General features: G+C 42.9%; 1 protein-coding gene across 5 annotated transcripts in view; it reads right to left on the bottom strand.

The window, feature by feature from the left end:
• The window catches only part of SLC8A3 (solute carrier family 8 member A3), a 164,576-nt gene that overhangs the window by 26,367 nt on the left and 118,181 nt on the right, over positions 1 to 20,028 (bottom strand). For 3 of the 5 annotated variants that reach the window (XM_081889729.1, XM_081889730.1, XM_081889732.1), the window contains one exon: positions 9,544 to 9,650. In XM_081889729.1, the coding sequence (XP_081745855.1) occupies positions 9,544 to 9,650 (107 nt within the window). Of the gene's footprint in view, positions 1 to 5,433; positions 5,538 to 9,543; positions 9,651 to 20,028 lie in introns of all 5 variants that reach the window. The other 2 variants (XM_081889733.1, XM_081889731.1) reach the window with 2 other exon arrangements.

The following is a 20,028-nucleotide window of genomic DNA, read 5'->3' as shown; positions in this document are numbered from 1 at the left end:
ACCAATTCAGCAAGTCCATCTGGTATCACTGCATGCACATAGTAGTATTTCACCCCAATGTGTTTGGGTCTTGCATGAAACCTCTTGCTTTGAGATAATTTCAAGCAGCTTTGAGTGTACACCTATCAGACAAGTTTCTCCCCACACAACCCAAAGTCCGTAGTTATTGGTCAATCCAGACCATTTCTCTGTATGCTGCGGCTGTGGCTATGTACTCTGAGGAAGACAAAGCTATAGAATTTTGTTTACAAATGGCCCAGGAAACAGGACAATTTCCAAACATAAAGAGAAATCCACCTGTTGACTTATACTCCTTTGGGTTTCTGGCTCAGTCTGCATCCACGTACTCATAGTTTTGGATTGTTGTCAGCGTAAGTTTACAATTCATAGTTCACTTTAAGTAACTAACAACAACTTTTCACAGCAGTTCAGTCCTTCTCAGTGGGAGAGCTAACTTTCCTGCTTAGGATTCCCACTGCATTTGCTATGTCAGGTCTGGTTGTGGTTAAGTACAGGAGCTTTCCTTTGGCCGAGCTGTACTCAATTTCCCCTTCTGCACCCAATTGCCTTCTTGTCTAGGTCTGGTGCTGGTGCAGTGCATCAATCTCTTCCTGTGCAGCATCCCTTCACAGGTGAGCTTCAGCAGTTAGCATCTGCTCTATCTTTTCCCAGGTGGAAGGATCTAGGGGTTGCGATGACCTTGCAAGATGGGACAGTTGTAGGGCTGGGTCTTGGTGAGCACCTGACACGTGGCTCTGGAACCTCATCTGCTTCTTCATCACCCTTTAACGCAAACATGTCGTCATTAGTCTGCTTCCCTCTGGCTGTGCTGCATCTTGGAATCTGCTCCTCTGCTTCTCTTTCCTGTTCAGCATCTGTGCTAAGTGGTGTGGCAGTAGAAGGCAGATCTGGACTGTTATACATCAATTTTGGTAAATTTATGAGGGCTTGTGTTTCTTCCTCTGACTCACCAGAAAAGTCCATCACAGTCCCTCTCTTGACAGCTCTCCTGTATTCATCAAAATGAACCACATGTCTTGTGCTGACTTTCCCAGTACCCAAGTCCATTACTTTGTATCATTTGCTTCTCAGAGCATAGCCAATCACAATAGTCTCTTCTGCTCTGGAATCTAACTTGTGCCTATCCTCCTTGGGTACACAGGCATGGGCAATACTGCCAAGTACATGCATGTGTGGCATGTTAGGTACTCTTCTGTGCCAAAGTTCAAAAGGTGTAGGTGGTTGGCAGTCTACTTTGGAGATATACTGCAGTGGCTACAGTATCTTCTCAGATGCGTTTGGGAAGGCCAGAGTCACTCAACATGCACAAAGCCATTTCCAGAAGAGATCTAAACTTTTCTGTCAGTGAGTTTTGCCATCACCCAATGAAAAACATGATTTTTCCTTACAACGCTCTGTTTCTCCATAGTTCTTCCTCTGGGACTTCAAAACACAGAGTTGTGTCTCACACAACTCTCTTTCTCTTTCATTTCTTGGGGTGGGGGCTAAAAAGGAGAGCTGTGTTTGCTGCCTGGGCAATCCAAACCTTGCTTTGCCTTTGTTACACATGCAGAAGTTTGTGTGGCACAGCTGGAGAGGTTCCAATGAAATGCAATTCCTTCTCCATCTTCTGAACCAAATGCTGTGATGGAATTATACCTTGCATTATACCCTTCAGGCCATTATAATTTAGACTTTGGAACACCCTGACTGAAAAAGGAGACCTGGTGCTGTAGCCCCTCTAATGCTGGAGTGTCAAAACTGTTGTGTGAAGGGAACATCCAGCCCAAATTTCCCTGGGGGGCTGACAAAGTAAAAGGAAACCTAGACCCCAGTTGTCAACTAATGTGACACTCAAGCCATCAAATGTGTTAACAGCCCAGTGAAAAGATGTCATCTTCCTAGCAAGGAAAAAAAAAGGCTGGATTTACTGGAGGGACACTCAAAAGGTACTGACAGTAGGGCGACCAGAAAGGTGACACAATCTGCTGGAAGGCTTCTAGGCCCTGTTATGTTTCGCCAACAACGGTTTGGTCCCTGTCACTGCAGATAAGGGAAACATATAGAACCATGGGACTGCAGAATGAGATTGGGAAGCCTTGGAGCCAATCAGTGGAAGGGAGAAGAATTCAACCCATTTACACCTCTAACAACGAGAAGTTCAACAAACTCTTGGTGGTGGTTGTTGTTCTGCATTTGTTATCACAAATGGAACAAGGGCATTGGCAAGAAGAGATTTATTTGCTGGTGGGTTCTGATCCCTGTGTTCCTTACCAAGCTACAAATGAAAGAGAAAGAGGATACCCACCTCAGGCCTAATCTGGGGGGGGGGGCATTGTCACAGAATGAGATTACAAAAGAGGGAAATGTCGGGAAACTGATAACGCACAGGATTATGAGGGCCGAACATAGTTACAGCCAATAATTCTGAAGGGAATTCAAACGTAAAATGGCTGAGGAGCTCACAAAATACAATTTAATTCAATTTAGCTAATACACTAGAAGCCTGGAGGGTAACAAAGATTGAACATCTTATAGGATGAATTTATCTAAATAGGATGAACAGTTAATCCGGGAGAGAGGGAAGGAAGAGGCACACATTGGTTCAGCCTCATTTCTCTACCAAATAACTTGGCAGAGTGAAATAAACATTAAAATACAAATTCACACAAAGGATAACAGAGCTATCAACACCTGCTCTCATTTCCACACAGTGTCTCCAGCCCAGGCAGTGGCCAGGACTCCACCTGGGTAGTTGTACATTCTCTAGGCTCAAACCCTGAAAGGGGCATCAGTCCCTGTAATAATGGTCGTAGCAGCAACATGTGTGGCCGCCTCAGTAGGAACATAGAAAGCTGCCTTATACAAAGTCAGGCCATTGGTCCATCTACCTTAGCACTGTTGACACTGACTGGCAGCAGCTCTCCAGAGTTTCAGGCAGGAGTCTTTCCCAACCTGACCTGGAGATGCAGAGATCGAACCAAGACTTTCTGCATGTACAGCATGTGCTCTACCACTGAGCTTCAGTCCTTGCTGAATTTGTCTCTGCCACATGGTTATTAAAGATTAACAGTTAGGGCCAACTAGATGATATGGTAGGAGATCTGGGACTGGACCTCCTCTGATTTTTATCTGTACCTAAAAGCACTCATGAGGTGGCTTGAGTTGGACAGTGACCAGAACATTGGATGAGGAAGCTGTCTCCCCATGAGATGTGAAATAAACCAACCCCCCCTCCAAAGATGCTGTTTGCCCCATGGGGACATAACAGGCAGGCAATTCATTAGCTCTCTACCCCCGCCCCACACACTGGGGGATTGACTTGACATTGGGTCGCTCCATAGCAAAGTTTAGCTGTGAAGAAACCAAGGGGAGATCCATCACGGATCTCCCTTCACTTTATCTTGAAGGGAAGAATCAAGAGTATAGAAATAGTAGAACCAAGGAGAAAGCTAACAGGGCTGTTGTGGATACCACAGCTGAAGTGCATTCGGAAAGGCTGGGCTGGGGAGGGAGAGAAGAAAGGTAGAGCTTATTAGGTGCCGGTAACAGACATGCGGGAGGGAGAAGAAGCATTGATGGAAGGTTGGCATTCCCTTAGCTGAGAGGCAAAGGAGTGGATTGGGTGGATTGGATTTAGGGGATTATGAGTAAGCATTGGAGAGGCTTTATGCAAAAAAATTAGCTTAAAATACTTGATTTAAAAACACTTGAATAGTTTCATCACACAGTTTTAATTTCTTTGTTTAATATTGCATTATGAACCCTCAGAATAGGGAAGGATTACCATACACAAAGAAACCAAGCTCTTCTGGCTTTATGCTTGAAGGAATTGATGCTTTAAAATTTTGCAGCCTTTTTTAAAGAAGAGCCAACAAAAATGTCTCCCCAGTATTGTTGTTGTTGTTAATTATTTTGGAGAACCATTATTTAATGTCACTTTTTAAAAAACGGCTGTACAAAAGCATCAATTTATTTAACCATAAAGCCGAGAGAACTTGATTTGTTTGTACGATAGGTATTATACTAGGAAACACAATTTATTGATCTAAAATCTTTAATGCATGCTTTGCTATAAATTAAAAAAAAAAATACTTTAAAAGTGAGTTTATCTCTGCCTTCTCATGACTTCTGCATTCAGTGGTATAGGATGCTGCTCGCTTTGGTCAGCGGTTTGGTACACTGGGACCCCCTTGACAAGACCCACTGAAATGAAGAGGAGCTGTGTGAAAACCTTTGATAGATCCTCGTGTGCCTGCCCTTTTGAGGTGGGTGCCTGCCACATGCACATAAACAGGCCTAGGAGTGACGCCTCAGAAGATGGTTTAACTTCCAAAATCAACAGACTCCTCTGTTGCTGATGTGCAGTCAGCTTCATTTTCATCTGCCAGCTAACCAGAATGTTTAGCAAGGTGGCGCTGTGGGTAAAACCTCAGTTCCTAGGGCTTGCCGATCATATGGTCGGCGGTTCGAATCCCCGCGGCGGGGTTAGCTCCCATCTTTCGGTCCCAGCTCCTGCCCACCTAGCAGTTCGAAAGCACCCCTAAGTGCAAGTAGATAAATAGGTACCGCTTTATAGCGGGAAGGTAACAGCGTTTCCTTGTGCTGCGCTGGTGCAGGCTCGCCAGAGTAGCTTCGTCACACTGGCCACGTGACCCGGAAGTGTCTTCGGACAGCGCTGGCCCCCGGCCTCTTAAGTGAGATGGGCGCACAACCCTAGAGTCGGACACGACTGGCCCGTACGGGCAGGGGTACCTTTAGCTTTACCTTTAATGTTAGAGCTGTGAAGTTTTATTAATAAAAGTATAATTTTTCCTTGCCAGGCTGTCAGATTTTTGCACCGAAGAAGCAAACAGAATGCAAATGCTCATTGTCATTATTATGACAGAACCCGTTCATTACAATTCCAGCTGTATGTGTTAAAAAATAAAAATTCACCAGCACCCAAAGTCATCCACTGCAAGTTATGCCACAGAAAAGGAGCAAGGAGGCGAAGGAGGCGGGAAAGACTGTGCAAGATACAGAACTGGGGAGGAAGCTGAAAAGGCAGCCATGCAAGTTGCATTCTTTTGGCGGGGCTGGGGAAGGGCTTTCAGTCTCGGCATGAGGGAGAAGGCCAAAGATGTCACCGAAAGGGGGAAGAAAGCGAGAGAGAGAGAGAGAGAGAAAGAGAAGAAACGGTTCAAACACACGCGGCTCACACGGCCTGACAGGCACAAGCACTGCACGAAAGGAGGATCCGAAATAAGCTAGGCTCAAAAACTCAGAGATGGGACCGAAACAGGGTGAGAGCGAGAATATAGGAGGGAAAGGAATAAAACTTGGTCCGTGTAAAAACGAAAGAGAAAAAAAGGGTGGGGTGGGGGAGCAAAAAGATTACTTTTTTGTGGATTTGGGTTTCTTTTGTTTGTTTTTCCAAAAAGAATCTCACACCTGATATTCCTCGTTCCATCCATTTCGGTTCACCAAGGGCAATGAAGAAATTCTCCTGCCTTTCGTATTCCTCCTCATCTACTATATTAACCCTTACGGTCTTCCTGTAGGGACAACAAGAAAGACATGTGTGTACAGTGGGTTGCCTGGTTGGGAGCAGATGCAGCAAACAGCAGCAGCGGCAGAACCTCCACCGCCACACCATTCCCACATGCACCGTTCCCATTCCTGCCACTGCCTGCGGCAGCCCTTTCACTGGCTTTCTATGGCACGCTGGTCGTAGCTGATCTTTAGGTGAGTCGGAGAACGTTAGAGGAGGAAAGGAGGGCTGGGAGGGGCAGGGGGCGAGGAAAGGGAACCTGGTCCTTGTTGATGGTTAGTGGAAGGTGATTTCTGCAGCACATTTAGTTGAGTGTCACATGGTAATAACAGCTCGTCAGCTGGCTCGACAATAACCAATCAAAAATGTCCATAGGCACAAGAGAGCCCTAGACACACACATATATACCTGAAGTGTTTTAGGAGAAGAGCCAATTTCTCTCTCACACACACATTTTATAATATCAGGTTTGGTCTTTGGTGGGGAGCATGGTTACATTAGCATACACACATACACGTACACACACGCACACCCCTTTCCATCAAGGGTAGTCCTCTTGCTCTGAGAAGACACACACTGACTTTTCCCCCTTTCCTTTAAAAACGCACGCCTGCAACTGCAGGTCCATTTAAGTTTAACTATGGTTTACATATATACTGGTGCATGGAGCTAAAATTGCAGCTGCTTGGCTCCTTCTCTGCTCTTGCTGAGAATGAATCCATCAGTATTACGCCTGAACTCTGGCCTGTCGTTTGTTTTCCCCAAACAAACCTTGTGATGGAATCCAAGAGGAAACCTTAGTTACAGCTCGTGGCTTGTTTGGAGAGGGACAATACAAGCCTCGGTTGGGATGTAATGCTAAGAGAAACCACGGCTTAGTTCCTGGCAGTGTGGCAGCAGCAGAAACGTGAGGGGATTAGAGTGCTTGCAATTTTTGCACTGGGCACTAGCATGTTTCTCATTCAGCTTTAAATCATAGTTAAGCTTAATGCCAACCAGGCCAGGATCTGATATGCTTACGTAGTTTTTTTTTGGGGGGGGGGGCTGGAAGTGCCTAGTGTGGCTTAGAAATTTGCTTTTCCTGGATGAGGTGCTGCTAGGCCTGCCATAAGTCCGGATCCCACCCCCCCCCACTAGACATTACCAGGATTTCAAAGGTGGAATTGACATCCGGGGGGAATTTCCGAAAGGTGGCACTTTGATCTTAGGAAAGTCAATCAAAAAATCAAGCTTCTTTGGTGTTTTTGTTTTTAAAAAAGTTCAACAATGTTCGGGGTGTCTGTCCTGGTTTTTTACTTTTCTGAAATGTGGCAGCCCTAGGTGCTACTCAGTGTTCATGAAATTCGGTGTTACAAGGTTAAAGGCACAATGCAATCCAACCAGGTAAGCATGTCATTTTCATTCAAAAAAGAGTCACTGGTAAGAATGCAGTTTAAATGACTTTTACAAAGTTCACTGACTTGATTCTTTCCCTTCCTAATGGTACATTATGTTAACACTAAGGCAGCAGCAGAAAAGGGCTAATGGTAACACTATGGTTGCTTTTATTCTGTCAAATGTGTCAAAAGGAAGAAAACTGATCATTTCCTACTTTCTCTTTCCCCCTGGAGATTGCCCTGTAATGTCCCTGGGGCTTTCTATTAGAGCTCTTAGGCCAATTCTAACACAATCCCTCCTAGTTACTTGTTCGGGAGAAGCAGATGTGAAAATTTCATTCCTTACATTTTGAAACCACACATAGGTAAGGTAAGTGACACAAAGTAGCTACCGTCTGAAACAGGCCTTTGTAATGTGAAGAATATCAGAAGCAACTCTGAGAGACAAATAAATAGCAGTCAAGACTTTTGTCAGACACCTATCTCAGGGCATTTCCACATATGAGGCTTAAATTGGCTTCTAACGCAAATGAAAAATCTACCCTGGCAGTGGCAGATACTCTCTTCTGAATTCTCTGCCAAATTAATACATGGCACAAAGATGGAGAAAAGCTCAAATGTGTTTTTTAGGGTCGCATGTTTGAAACACTCTCAATTCCCACAGTACAGTCAGGTGCAGCAGACTGCCACCATTTTCTGGTAAAGTCTCTCTATGTGTATTGAAAAGGCCTTTAAGGAAGAAGGGATTTAGGTAGCTGTGTATGTTGCCACTGTTCCCACATCTACACTTCTGCCTCCAGGGTGATGTTGACAGCCTCCAAGGCACTGCTCAGAAACAGTCCTGGTCACAAAGATGTCAGGTCAACATCAAAATAATTGTGTGAAGGAGGAGACCCTGAAGTTGGGCTCCTGAGTGGCTCAGCGGGGAAACAGATGTGGAACTACATTTAGGTGTTGCATCTAACCTTTTCTTAAAATGCAAAATGTTACACTGAGACTGCCTCTGCGTTAATCTGGAAAGAAGTCATGAGGGTAAAAGAAGTGCACTTGGAAATAGAAGCCAAATGGAACAAAGAGCAAGTGCATATGTGTGTGTGAGTGTGACAGTGAGAGAGCACACACACAGATATGGGTAGGCCAAGGGGAAATCACTGTTCAGCTATGCTGCCATTGGGGGAATCATGCCAGATCATTTTCTCAGCCAGTTGTGGCAGCGGGGTGGAGCAACCATCCAGACATTGCCATCCCTATGGCTTACGCTTGGGCAAGACAACAGCATGGTCAAGGCTGCTTGGCAGGGCCAGCTAAAGACATGTTGAACTACAAAATGGCACCCCTGCCAGGCAAGTAGGGGTGACTGAGGATCTACACTGGGAACAAGGGCGGGGATAAACTCAACCTTATCTGATGGTTAAAGTGGGAATCAGAGGGGGTGAGCAGGGGCCTGCTCTGAATCACACCAGGCAGGTGCAGAGCTCAACAGACCCCAGAGGGCAGCTCTGGCCATTTCTTCTCTGTGGGTGGGAGGAGACCAGCAGTGGCTCCTACTCATCAAGAAGTTGCTGTAGAGGCAGCACTGGGGATTGGCTGCCAAGGAGGTGGCAGATCTGGCCTCCAAGGAGTGCAGCAGCAAGATATACATTGTTTGGAGGCTAGATCTGCTGCCCCCGTGGATCCTGCTGCCTGAGGTGGTTGCCTCACCTTGCCTCTTGAGTGGGCTGGCCCTGATGCAAGGACACACAGGCAGGAGCCCTGGACTAGCTCTGCTTCCATCTTTGCACAGCCCCAACCACACCACTCCTGCTCTCAGCCTAATCAACCTCTGCATAATCACACTTCAACAGATGTAGAGAGGTTTTCATTTGGGTCTATGGAACCAACGTGGAGTTGAAATAAAAGTGCAACCATTGGGTAGAATCTGTGGCCTTATTGGCAAGGAGAGTGGCATTGGCATAAGGTCAGGAGCGCACAAGAATGGCACAAGAGGATGTTGCACACAGTGAAATGTGGAAATATTGGACGTATGTAGCCTGAATTTCTATTTGTTCATGATATCACCGCTGACTGCAATATTATCCATTATGCCCCAAATCCAGTAAGTAGAAATACCATTTTTTTTAAAGGGCTAGACAAAACTGATTAGTGAAACTTTTCCTTTTGCAAAGAACTAAATCAGTTACTCTTGCAAAGCGGTGTGCTGACCATTGTGCATTGCAGACATCGGGGTGTTGCCTGGCATACCAAGAGCAAATGCTGTCTGTGAGGATAGCTCCACGGAAAGAGCTTCAAGAAATACACAGCTTTACTTCATGATGGAACACAGTGCTTCACAGCCTATTCTGTGGTGTCAGTGATGGAGCTGAAAACCCCAGTGTCTAGTTATTCCAAGAATGTGCGCTGACATTCACAAGCCACACACACCACAGGCACACACACTTCCCCACACCTAGAATGCATTGTCTCGCTAGCTCCCATCAGTACCATGTGACAGGTTGTGCATACACAGCAGTGTTAAGGATTGAGCAGTTGGAAAACAACAAGAGACTATAGAGAGTGAGAAAAGAGAGGCAAGGAGACGAGAAGAGAAAGAGGAAAGAAGAGTGTTAATGTTAGTTGGGAGAACCAGTACTACACCTTTCTGTAAACTCATATCCACCATGCGTGGGCCCATCAGCTCAATGAAGAAAGTCTTGTTTTTCTCATACTCCTCATCATCAATTACCTTGATGTGAATAGTTTTGCTGTGAATGGAAAAATAATAAGTGTCATAATGGGGAGAAGGGGCGGGCAGGCAAGCTGGGTCAAGAGAGGGAGAGAGAAGCCAAAGAGAGATTTTAGATGGTCAAAGCTTACTCACCCATTACGAATGGCAAAACACAGTAGAGATTTATACCATTTGCTGGGCAGCTAGCTAGTCTGGCAGAACATTGGCACCAGACGCTGGCCACACAGTGCTAAAATTTGTTCTTTTTGCAAAACTTACTCATATGCTAAGTCCTCTGTTTACATCTAAAACCTTGTTGTCATGGAATTCATATCAGAAGGCATTCACACACCACTGTTTATACACAAGGGTTAACTTATGCAACTCAAACTGGACATTTAAGATGCATTGTTAACTCTGAGTTAAAAAATTAAATAGCATATCGCAAATGGAAAGGTAATTTTTAATAACCCACTACATTTTTAAAATGGAATTTCAGAAATTTCAGAAATTTATGACACAATTCACTTGACTAGAAATGAAAACATTTTATTTTGCATCAAGGTTACAAAACACTATTCATTTTAACACTTTAAAAATTTTGTTCTGTTTTTTAAAACCAAGTAAGCAAAGATTCTGAAAATATTATAAGATCGGGGCATTCCACACCAAAGTTTGTTTGTATAAAAGTGTCAGTATAAGAAAGGTGTCAGTAGGAAAAAAATATTAGAACTCTATTAACGCTAAAAATCTGCAAGAAATCATACCTGTTCCTTGGCATATAAATCCTCATTGTTGGTCTTTAAAATATGATATACTTTTGATTTTTCTTTATTTTAAAAGCAAACACTAATACTCCTGTAAAGTGCATGTTGTGTTAAGACAGTAATGGCAGATACTGTTACTTCATTAACTAGATCTGTTGAATGTGACTCAGGGCCAAACTAGACATGACATTAATTGCGTGAATGCAATTGATGTGCACATTCCTCATAATGTAAAATAGCAATTACAGGAAAACCAGAGCAGTCTCAAAACCATGGGGTGGGTGGGGAATTTTTTAACTCTTTCTCTCTTTGCAGCAAAAATAAGTCCCCCCAAAGCACTTCATTGCCTGCATTGGTTCGCTCTCTTCCAGTTCTCTGTGTGGGCTAATGAATGTCTAAAATGATGAAGGCAAGCTATTTATTTTGACATTAATAAAGTAAAAGTAAATAATGGTAGATTTCCTCCTACCCCCATGCCCTCTTCAAATCTCCTCCAGATACTTGGGGGAACTACAGAACAAATTAAGGGGAGGGTATGCAAGGAGGAAATGATCTATCATGCAAGCAACCACCTTTATTTTCAAATATTAAAGGCACACTATTGCCTTTAATACTATTGCCTTTAATGTCAGCCATCCCTTGCTCTGTTGCTACTTCTATTTTCAGGCTTGTTTTGCAAATAACCAAAGACCCTAGTTCTTCACATCTGATAGTCTTGAAACAGTTCCAAAACTTATCCTGAGGACTTCTAAAGGAACTGCTTTCCTAACTTGCAACAGCAAACCTTAAGCAAATTATTATGATGGTAACAAGGCAGCGCTTCACTGGGGAACTGAGGAAGGAAAGAACCTGGCTGCAAAATATGAAAATAAATCACCACTAAGGAATTAGGAAAAGTGGGGGGAAGGGGACGCAAAGCTGCTTTCATCTGGGTAGATAACCAAAATATTCAGAAGTTCCTCCCAACATTAAAGTCCAACATAAAGGTAACAATTTGCTTCAGGAAAGTTAGTAAAATCTCTGTGGAAATGCTACCAAGAGCCTTTGAATTCCTTCTTCAGGGGCAGAGGCTCATCCATCAAGCTCTAAATCAGTCTCCCCCAGTCTGGTACCTTCCAGATGTTTTGAACTAGAACTACCATCAGTCACAGACAGCACTGCTGGGGAAGACTGTGTTTTAAACTGTTTGAAAAACAACTATTTGAATTGGATAACAAACCCGGGAAATGGATGGTTTCCTCCTTGTTGCAAACAAAAAAAGGTCCTGTCACCTTATTTAGTCATTAATGACCCCAAGATTTTCTCATCCTGTATGTTATGTTGAATTTGCAAACACTCAATGTGAAGCAGAAGGTGCCTTACATATAAACAGTGCTTTTTTTTCTTTTTCTAAAAAAAGTTGAGAGGTACTCTCATTTTCCTCCTCATATTGAAATACTGCCCCTCACTGAGGCCAAACTTAGATTCACAAAATGTTTAGGGGTATACATACCCATGCACACCCCCAGAAAAAAGCACTGCATATCTATCTATCATCTATCTATCACCTATCTATCTATAACTATCTATCTATCTATCTATCTATCTATCTATCTATCATCTATCTATCTATCTATCAATCATCTATCTATCTATCTATCTATCTATCTATCTATCTATCTATCTATCTATCTATCTATCTATCTATCATCTATCTATCTATCTATCTATCTATCTATCTATATCTATCTATCATCTATCTATCTATCTATCTATCTATCTATCTATCTATCTATCTATCATCTATCTATCTATCTATCATCTATCTATCTATCTATCTATCTATCTATCTATCATCTATCTATCTATATCTATCTATCTATCTATCTATCTATCTATCTATCTATCTATCTATCTATCATCTATCATCTATCTATCTATCATCTATCTATCTATCTATCATCTATCTATCTATCATCTATCTATCTATCTATCATCTATATCTATCTATCTATCTATCATCTATCTATCTATCATCTATCTATCTATCATCTATCTATCATCTATCTATCTCTATCTATCTATATCTATCTATCTATCATCTATCTATCTATCTATCTATCTATCTATCTATCTATCTATCTATCTATATCTATCTATCATCTATCTATCTATCTATCTATCTATCTATCTATCTATCTATCATCTATCTATCTATCTATCTATCTATCATCTATCTATCTATCTATCTATCATCTATCTATCTATCTATCAATCTATCTATCTATCTATCTATCTATCATCTATCTATCTATCTATCTATCAATCAATCAATCTATCTATCTATCTATCTATCATCTATCTATCTATCTATCTATCTAATCTATCTATCTATCATCTATATCTATCTATCATCTATCATCTATCATCTATCTATCTATCTATCTATCTATCTATCTATCTATCTATCATCTACCTACCTACCTACCTACCTACCTATCATCTATCTGTGGCATGCTGCCAGCTAGTAAACAGATGAATAGTGCTGTCTTGGAATCTACCTTAGGGCTGAAATTTATCCCTTGAGAAACTCCCACTTTCAAAATAAATTTCATTGAGACTAGAATACATCAATAAGAATATGCCACCTTAAATATTACTGAACCCCAACTTCCTGCATCAGGACCCCTTTACCTGACTCATGTGGGAAACAGGAATGCTCTAATTTCCTCATTTACAAAGCACAGTGTACAGTGTTGGAGCTTGACAGATAAGCAAAAGCCTGGTCTCTGCCTCAAGGAGCTTCAAGTTGGAATTGAGATGGGGGTGGTTTACGTGAGGCAAGGGTAACAAGGAACAAATGAAAGCGAATGTTATGAAATGTTTTGCTCCCACAATACTGGTTGTGAATCCAAAACAGAGGTAAGATAATCAACTCTGTTTAAGCGATATTTCATTGCATCTTTCATATTTTTGTTGGGTTACTGCAATCAAATACAATGAGCTGAAGACCTGATCCAAGATAATCAGAAGAAGAATAAAAACAAAAAAGATGGTGGCTTCATGTGTTCAGATTTACAAGAGACTGTTGCAATTATCAAGAAAAACAAAATTGAATGTGTGAAGATTTATCACTTGGTGGCAGCTTCAGTAGTCTATTATATTGAGTAACTGGTAAAAAAAAAATACTAATCTAAATGCTAGCAATCACCAACTTGCAGCACAAGATAAAGTACCGAATGAAAAACAGCCTATTCTTTCCACTAATTTATTGACCTTCCTGTGTAACAGATGAATAAACAGTATAGAAAGGTTGGATTCCTACCCCTCCCCATCACCCTCCAATACCAAACTCGGGTGGTGAGTGCTGAGACAAAACAGGACCACCGAGGAACAAGAGAAAAAGTATCAGGATGATGGGGACAACTTAAGGATGTGTGAATAATTTCTGTTTCTCTCAGTTTGTCATTTATCCAGTCTTAAGTTCCTTTCACCATACTTCCATATCAGTTTGCAACTTAAAAAAAAAAGTCCTCGTGAAAATTTCTCCTAATAAACATATTTTTCTAAGCAATTTCTCATGCATGCTTTACTTGAGATTCCTGTATTGCAGGGGATTGGACTAAATGACCCTCATGGTGTCTTCTAACCCTACAATTCTATGATTCTATACTTCTCCACAGCACTTATAGTCAGCACTATTCAGTGCAACGCGTGACCTGCAACAAAGCACTGCAGCATATTCTTATCTCCTAATAGAAGTATTCCCTTTCAGGGTTCCAGTCAGCCATGCCCTCCTCCAACATGCCATTCTGTTCCTCACCACCAACTTTCCACTCTTCTTTTCCAGTTGATCTAGACTACTGAGTCATTTCGGTGTTTTCACCTGTTTCTTTAATGTACCGTATTTTTCCATCTGTAAGATGCCCCCATGTATAAGACGCCCCCTATTTGGGGGGGACTTAGATTTAAGAAAATGGGGGAGATGTATCTGTGTATAAGACGCCCCCTAATTTTTGACATTATTTTTTAGGGCAAAAACCTAGTCTTATACACGGAAAAATACGGTACTTCTGCAAACCTGGGTTTTTTCCCCAAGGGATGGAAGAGAAATTCAGTTCAGTTCATATTCAAAGGCAAGTCTAACTAATTTACACTTCCCAAAACAGCATGCCATCCATTGAAATGTGCCCTTCTCCGAATTTTGCAAAGCAGTTGATAAGCCATGTAATGTGTACAAAAAGGCATATGGTAGGGCAAACTGTTCATAAGACGAACATCTTATTGAAAAAGAACATAGAAAATGGCATTGCATTGTTGAAAATGGTTGTGCAAAAATGTGTATAATTGGGAGAAATTTGCACCAACATCTCAGTGAATTTTCCTAAGGAATTATAATTTTAAAAATTAAATAATTAGCAAACTGATGTGGATATATAGAGACCTGAACCTAAGAATAGAAAAATTAGAAGCTGAGAAAAAACCAGAATGGACAAATCCGCCCATCCTTAGTAGTGATTAGTCACAATAACCAAATACAGTCTCTGCATACATACAGGGCAACATGCGTCTGGATGCTGGGAGAAAAAGCATACCCAAAGACATCTGGTTGGCAACTCTTGGAAATACTGGACTAGATGGACCTTAGTCTGACCCAGCAGGACAGTTCTTATACTATTATGAATCCCGCTAACAAGTTGGAGTCAACAGCTCTGATTGCAGTTGCTCAGGGTTTTTGGGTGTCTAGCCTTCAATCGCAATGGTATTGTTTCATGTTAAAAGGAAAAGCAAATGAAAAAGAAACCAGTGATACCTGATTTGATTTAAAAAAAACCACATTGCTACCTTAGACCATGGTCACCCATGCCTGGCCCTTCCCAAAGAGCAGCGCACGGAGATGGAGAGCCAGAACGAGAGACAACGTTATGTGAAGATGTCATGTTAATATAAAAGGTGTGACAAGCAGGCACCAAAAAAATAAGAGAACAACAGAGAAGGGGCTCTGTGACACTCTGCCATGAGAATGTCGTGACAATCTTTTGAAATTAATTGAGCTGGACTCTAGCAGAGGAGAAATTTTCAACCTAGGTTTGACAGCTGCATTCTCCTGAATGAAAAGCGAGAGATCTAAAGAGCACTTGGATCAGCTGAGTGGCTCTCACTCACAAACACTGAATTCCAGCTGCCTCTCAGGTGGGCACTTTGTGTAATGTTCTCTGTCTTCCCCATACCCCGCCTGACAGTTGTGTACCAGACATGGTGTCCCCCAGCAACTGGGTACTTCTAAAGCAGCAAATACACTAGCATGGCAGTCAAAAGCATTGCAAGGCCACACTGGGACCTCACTGAGATAAAGCTTCAGGAGTCACTGATTGCTCTCCTTTCTCTGCATCCAGGCAGCTGGGGCAGCCACAACTAATATGTGCAAACAGAAATACATCTGAAGAAGAGTATCAACTTGTGTGTTCTTCTGGTCATCAGTGGTAGCTTTTTAATCAATCCTTTGCGGAAAACAACAGAAAAACTGAGTGTAGTGGCTTTGTTCCTCACGGAGAGCTGCATCTAAAGGAGAGGAATTAAATATGTAATAATTCCACAACCAGGCCATCCAGCAGGGTCTAGAACTTCCAACATGGCTGCATGATTGGGAAAAACTGTGGGCACGACAGTAGGAAAGATTTTGGAGAACTGAAGAGGCTGCTTGCTGCTCTACAGAGAGCTTCACTGGAAATGCTCTGGTACATGTTCTTCATCCACATAGGCAGGAAGTGTTGGGGAGAAAAAGAGGAGATGCTTATCCTGAAAGGTCTAGTGTTAAAGACCCTAGCGAATAAACAGATACATAAAATAACACAACGAAAAGTGTGATGTTTTGTTTTTGTCTTTTTGTCAACAGAGTTGCTGGCTATTTAGCAAAGAGCTTGAGATCCAGTAAAGTGTGCCAAGAAAGACAAATTTGGCACCACCACAGTACACTAAATACCAAATTATTTGCTTGCTTCAAATGCAGAAGATGCACCTGTTTCACATGCTCGGGAGTTGTAAAGTGTGTCTTCTTGCCCCAATCTGCCCCTCCCTGACGAATTACAACACATGATCCATATTTGGCACATGCCTCCACGCTCTATAGCACAACTTGCCTGATGATCTCTCAATGAGCATCTCTGCCTTCCTTACCTTGCTGTAGGCCTAGAGATGGCCACCATATCCAATTCGGTTAGCACCTTGTGCATTTTCTTTTCTCTGAGGCATCCTAAACTTTTTACTTGTGGCCCAATCTGACCGAGTTTAGCTTTGCTTAGGATCCTTTCAAACCTTTCCAAAGCCATTGTGCAACTTTATCAATAATGTTTGTTTCTAGCAGCATCCTAGTTACAGGCCAAGAAGGCTCAGGAAGCCACTAACGGTTCTTGAACCTCCATTTGGGAATCAGTACTACTGTGTGTTAAGCTAGGGGGGAAACGGTGGACAAAGCATTGTTTTGGTTTAGTTGTAATTGGGTTTCAGTGGGAGGGCTGGGAGCTGATTTTAAAGAGTTTTCTATTTATACTCATAAACTTGGTAAGTCTTACTGGCAAGTGCAATGAGTGAACTGCAAATACTTTAAAATGAAAGTTGTTCCTCAGCACTCTCAGGAGTCCACTTCACAACCCCACAGGAGGCAATTATTTGTCTGGGCTCATTCCTCACATTATGAGTCCTACGTTCAGCTCCAGCACCAAAGGGGTATCAAGATGGTAGCCTCAAGGCTCTTCCCTACCAGGAGTACACACACACCTGCCATTGTTTTAATTGGAGAGATGCCAGAAACCGCCAGTTCTTTGTGTCTTATCAGTCTCCCTCCCTCCTGATGGTCTCCAGGTTCCCTTGGCTCTCCTACTTTGTCTTTCCTCCTTTGAGTCTAACACAAAATGTTTCCAAAAACACTGAGGGGCCTGACCCCATAAGTCTGTGGCAATCAGTGAGGGTGTCTACTTCTCTGTATGCTTCTAACCAGTGTTCCTCCCCAAATTTCTCTGTCATTGTAGAAGGTCTTGCTAATTCCTTAGTTCCTTGGGCAGGGATAATATGTTTTGCACACACAGCAAAGTGACCCAGGCTTGATCCTTGGCATTTCTAGGAAGCATTGCGAATGTCACCTGTCTGAACTCTGGAGAGTTACTGCCAGTCAGGTTACTACTGAGCTAGGTGGTACAATGGTGTGGCTCAGTGCAAGGCAGATCCTTGTGTTTCACACTTGACTAATGCTAACCCTCACCAACTAACTGTTAATTTTTCTTTCACTTCCTTACCAGAATCTTGTGGTCCTACCACTTCTTTCTCTTTAAGATCTCCTGAAATTCCCCTTTCTGTTCTGCATTTACTGTTAAATCTGTGCTCAGATCATTTTTCACCTGAAGACACCTTCTTGCTAGTATTCCCTCCTCTGTATTCTCTTTCCCCTTCCCATTTCTCAGGTCAATTCATAATGCCCTTTCCTCAATCTTTCTTGTAAACCACTTGTAAAGCAAAACCTTCTTTTCCAAGTCCTGCGACCACAACATCTCTCTTCTTCATGACTGCATCATTCCTGAGCTGTAGAGAATTCTTAAGAGAGCCTTGTCTTGGAACAGGAACATAACAGGACCCTTTAACCCTTATGAATCAGCCACCCCTGCTCTCCCCTCTTGACCTCCCCCCCAGCAACCAGTATTCAGCCTCAGATCCTGGAAGTAGCATACAGTTATAAGAAGAACGTAAGAAGAACCTGCTGGAACAGGCCACTGACTCATTTGGTTCAACATCCTGTTCTCACAGTGGTCAACCAGATGCCTGTGGCAAGCAGGACTCAAGTATATAAGACCCTTCTCCCCTCCTGTGGCCTCCAGCAACTGGCATTCAGAAACATGACCACCTCTGGCTGCAGAGGCAGAGGATTTACTAGCTGCTACTAAGCACAGGTGGCGCTGTGGGTTAAACCACAGAGCATAGGACTTGCCGATCAGAAAGTTGGTGGTTCAAATCCCCACGACGGGGTGAGCTCCCGTTGCTCGGTCCCTGCTCCTGCCAACCTAGCAGTTTAAAAGCACGTCAAAGTCCAAGTAGATAAATACCTTCCTGCTCTGGCGGGAAGGTAAACGGCGTTTCCGTGTACTGCTCTGGATCACCAGAAGTGGCTTAGTCATGCTGCCCACATGACCTGGAAGCTGTACGCCGGCTCCCTCGGCCAGTAAAGTGAGATGAGCGCCGCAACCCCAGAGTTGTCCGTGACTGGACCTAACGGTCAGGGGTCCCTTTACCTTTACTAACCAGTAGTAACTGAGTACCTTAACCTCCATTGTTTAATTCCTTTTTTAGGCTGTCCAAGTTGGAACTCTTGTTCCACAGTTTTAACTATATGCTATGGGAAGAAGCGCTTTCATTTGTCTGCCCCGAATCTCCCACTATTCAGCGTCACTGAATGATCCCAGGATAAACTCACCCAGACCTCAGAGGGCACCACAGAATGCTTTGACCTTACGTTTAATCCACCTTTGTTTCTGTGCAAATTTCTCCTGCTTTGAGCTACAACATCCAACCTCCTTATTTCATGCACAGTTCCCGCCGCTACTTCACTCTCAGTGGGCAGAAAGAGAAAGAAGTATTGACACAAAAAGCAATTTCCTTTTGTGTATTCCCCTTGTACTCTCAAGCTAATTAGTAAATTGGCCAGTGTTTCAATTAGAGCTATTGGGAAATGCTTTCGTGCTTGATGCATGGTAATTAATGGGACATGGTCAAGACCAAGCCATACATATAAAATAAAGATCTTTGCTTCTGTTAAAATATTAATAGTGAAAGATTTGTAATGACTTTAATGTATTATTCACCAGTAGTATAGCTGCTGTAATTTTTGTCGGCCTCTTGGGGTGGGAGTAACCGCAGCTCATCGTGAACCTTGCTCTCCAGTTTAAGATGCTAGAAGCCAAAGAACTAGAGGGGTTTGGCAGAAGTTACCCTTAGGAATACAGCATCCTATTGTAAGTTGCCACCTTGTATGCTCCCAAGGACACCTGCTCAAAATCCACCTTTTTTTGAAGCCTTTGGCTCAGCCCCCTGCTTCTCATGCCCTATTGCAGCTTGAGCACACACACCTTAAGATCACAAGAAGATTCCTCCTGGATCAGGCCGGTAAGGTAAAAGGTAAAGGACCCCTGGACAGTTACATCCAGTCAAAGGTGACTATGGGGTTGCGGTGCTCATCTCAATTTCAAGCTGAGGGAGCCAGTGTTTGTCCACAGACAGCTTTCCAGGAGCTGGGACAGAGCAACAGGAGCTCACTCCATTGCGGGGATTCGAACCGCCGACCTTCCAATCAGCAAGCCCAAGAGGCTCAGTGGCTTAGACCACAGCACCACCCGTGTCTCTATCAGGCCAGCAGCCTACCTAGTCTAACATCTTGCTCTCGCTGTGGCCAGATGGAAGTCCAAAAGCAGGACCTAAGAGCACTCTCATCTCCTGTATGTTCCAAAAACTGACATTTAGAAGCAATAGAACCTCTGGTTGTGAAGGCAGAGTACTGCCATGGAAGTTAGTAGTCACCAAGAGCCTTATCCTCTGTGAATTTCTCTAATCTTCTGTTAAAACCATCCAAGTTGGTGCCTTACACAACTTTCAGCCTTCATCTTTTGCTGTTCATCTCTAACACAA

The sequence above is a fragment of the Podarcis melisellensis genome, assembly GCF_964234715.1.
Source record: "Podarcis melisellensis genome assembly, chromosome: 1".
Classification (NCBI taxonomy): Eukaryota; Metazoa; Chordata; class Lepidosauria; order Squamata; family Lacertidae; genus Podarcis; species Podarcis melisellensis.
Note: the sequence above shows the minus strand (reverse complement) of the source record. Positions and strands in the feature narration are given on the sequence as shown.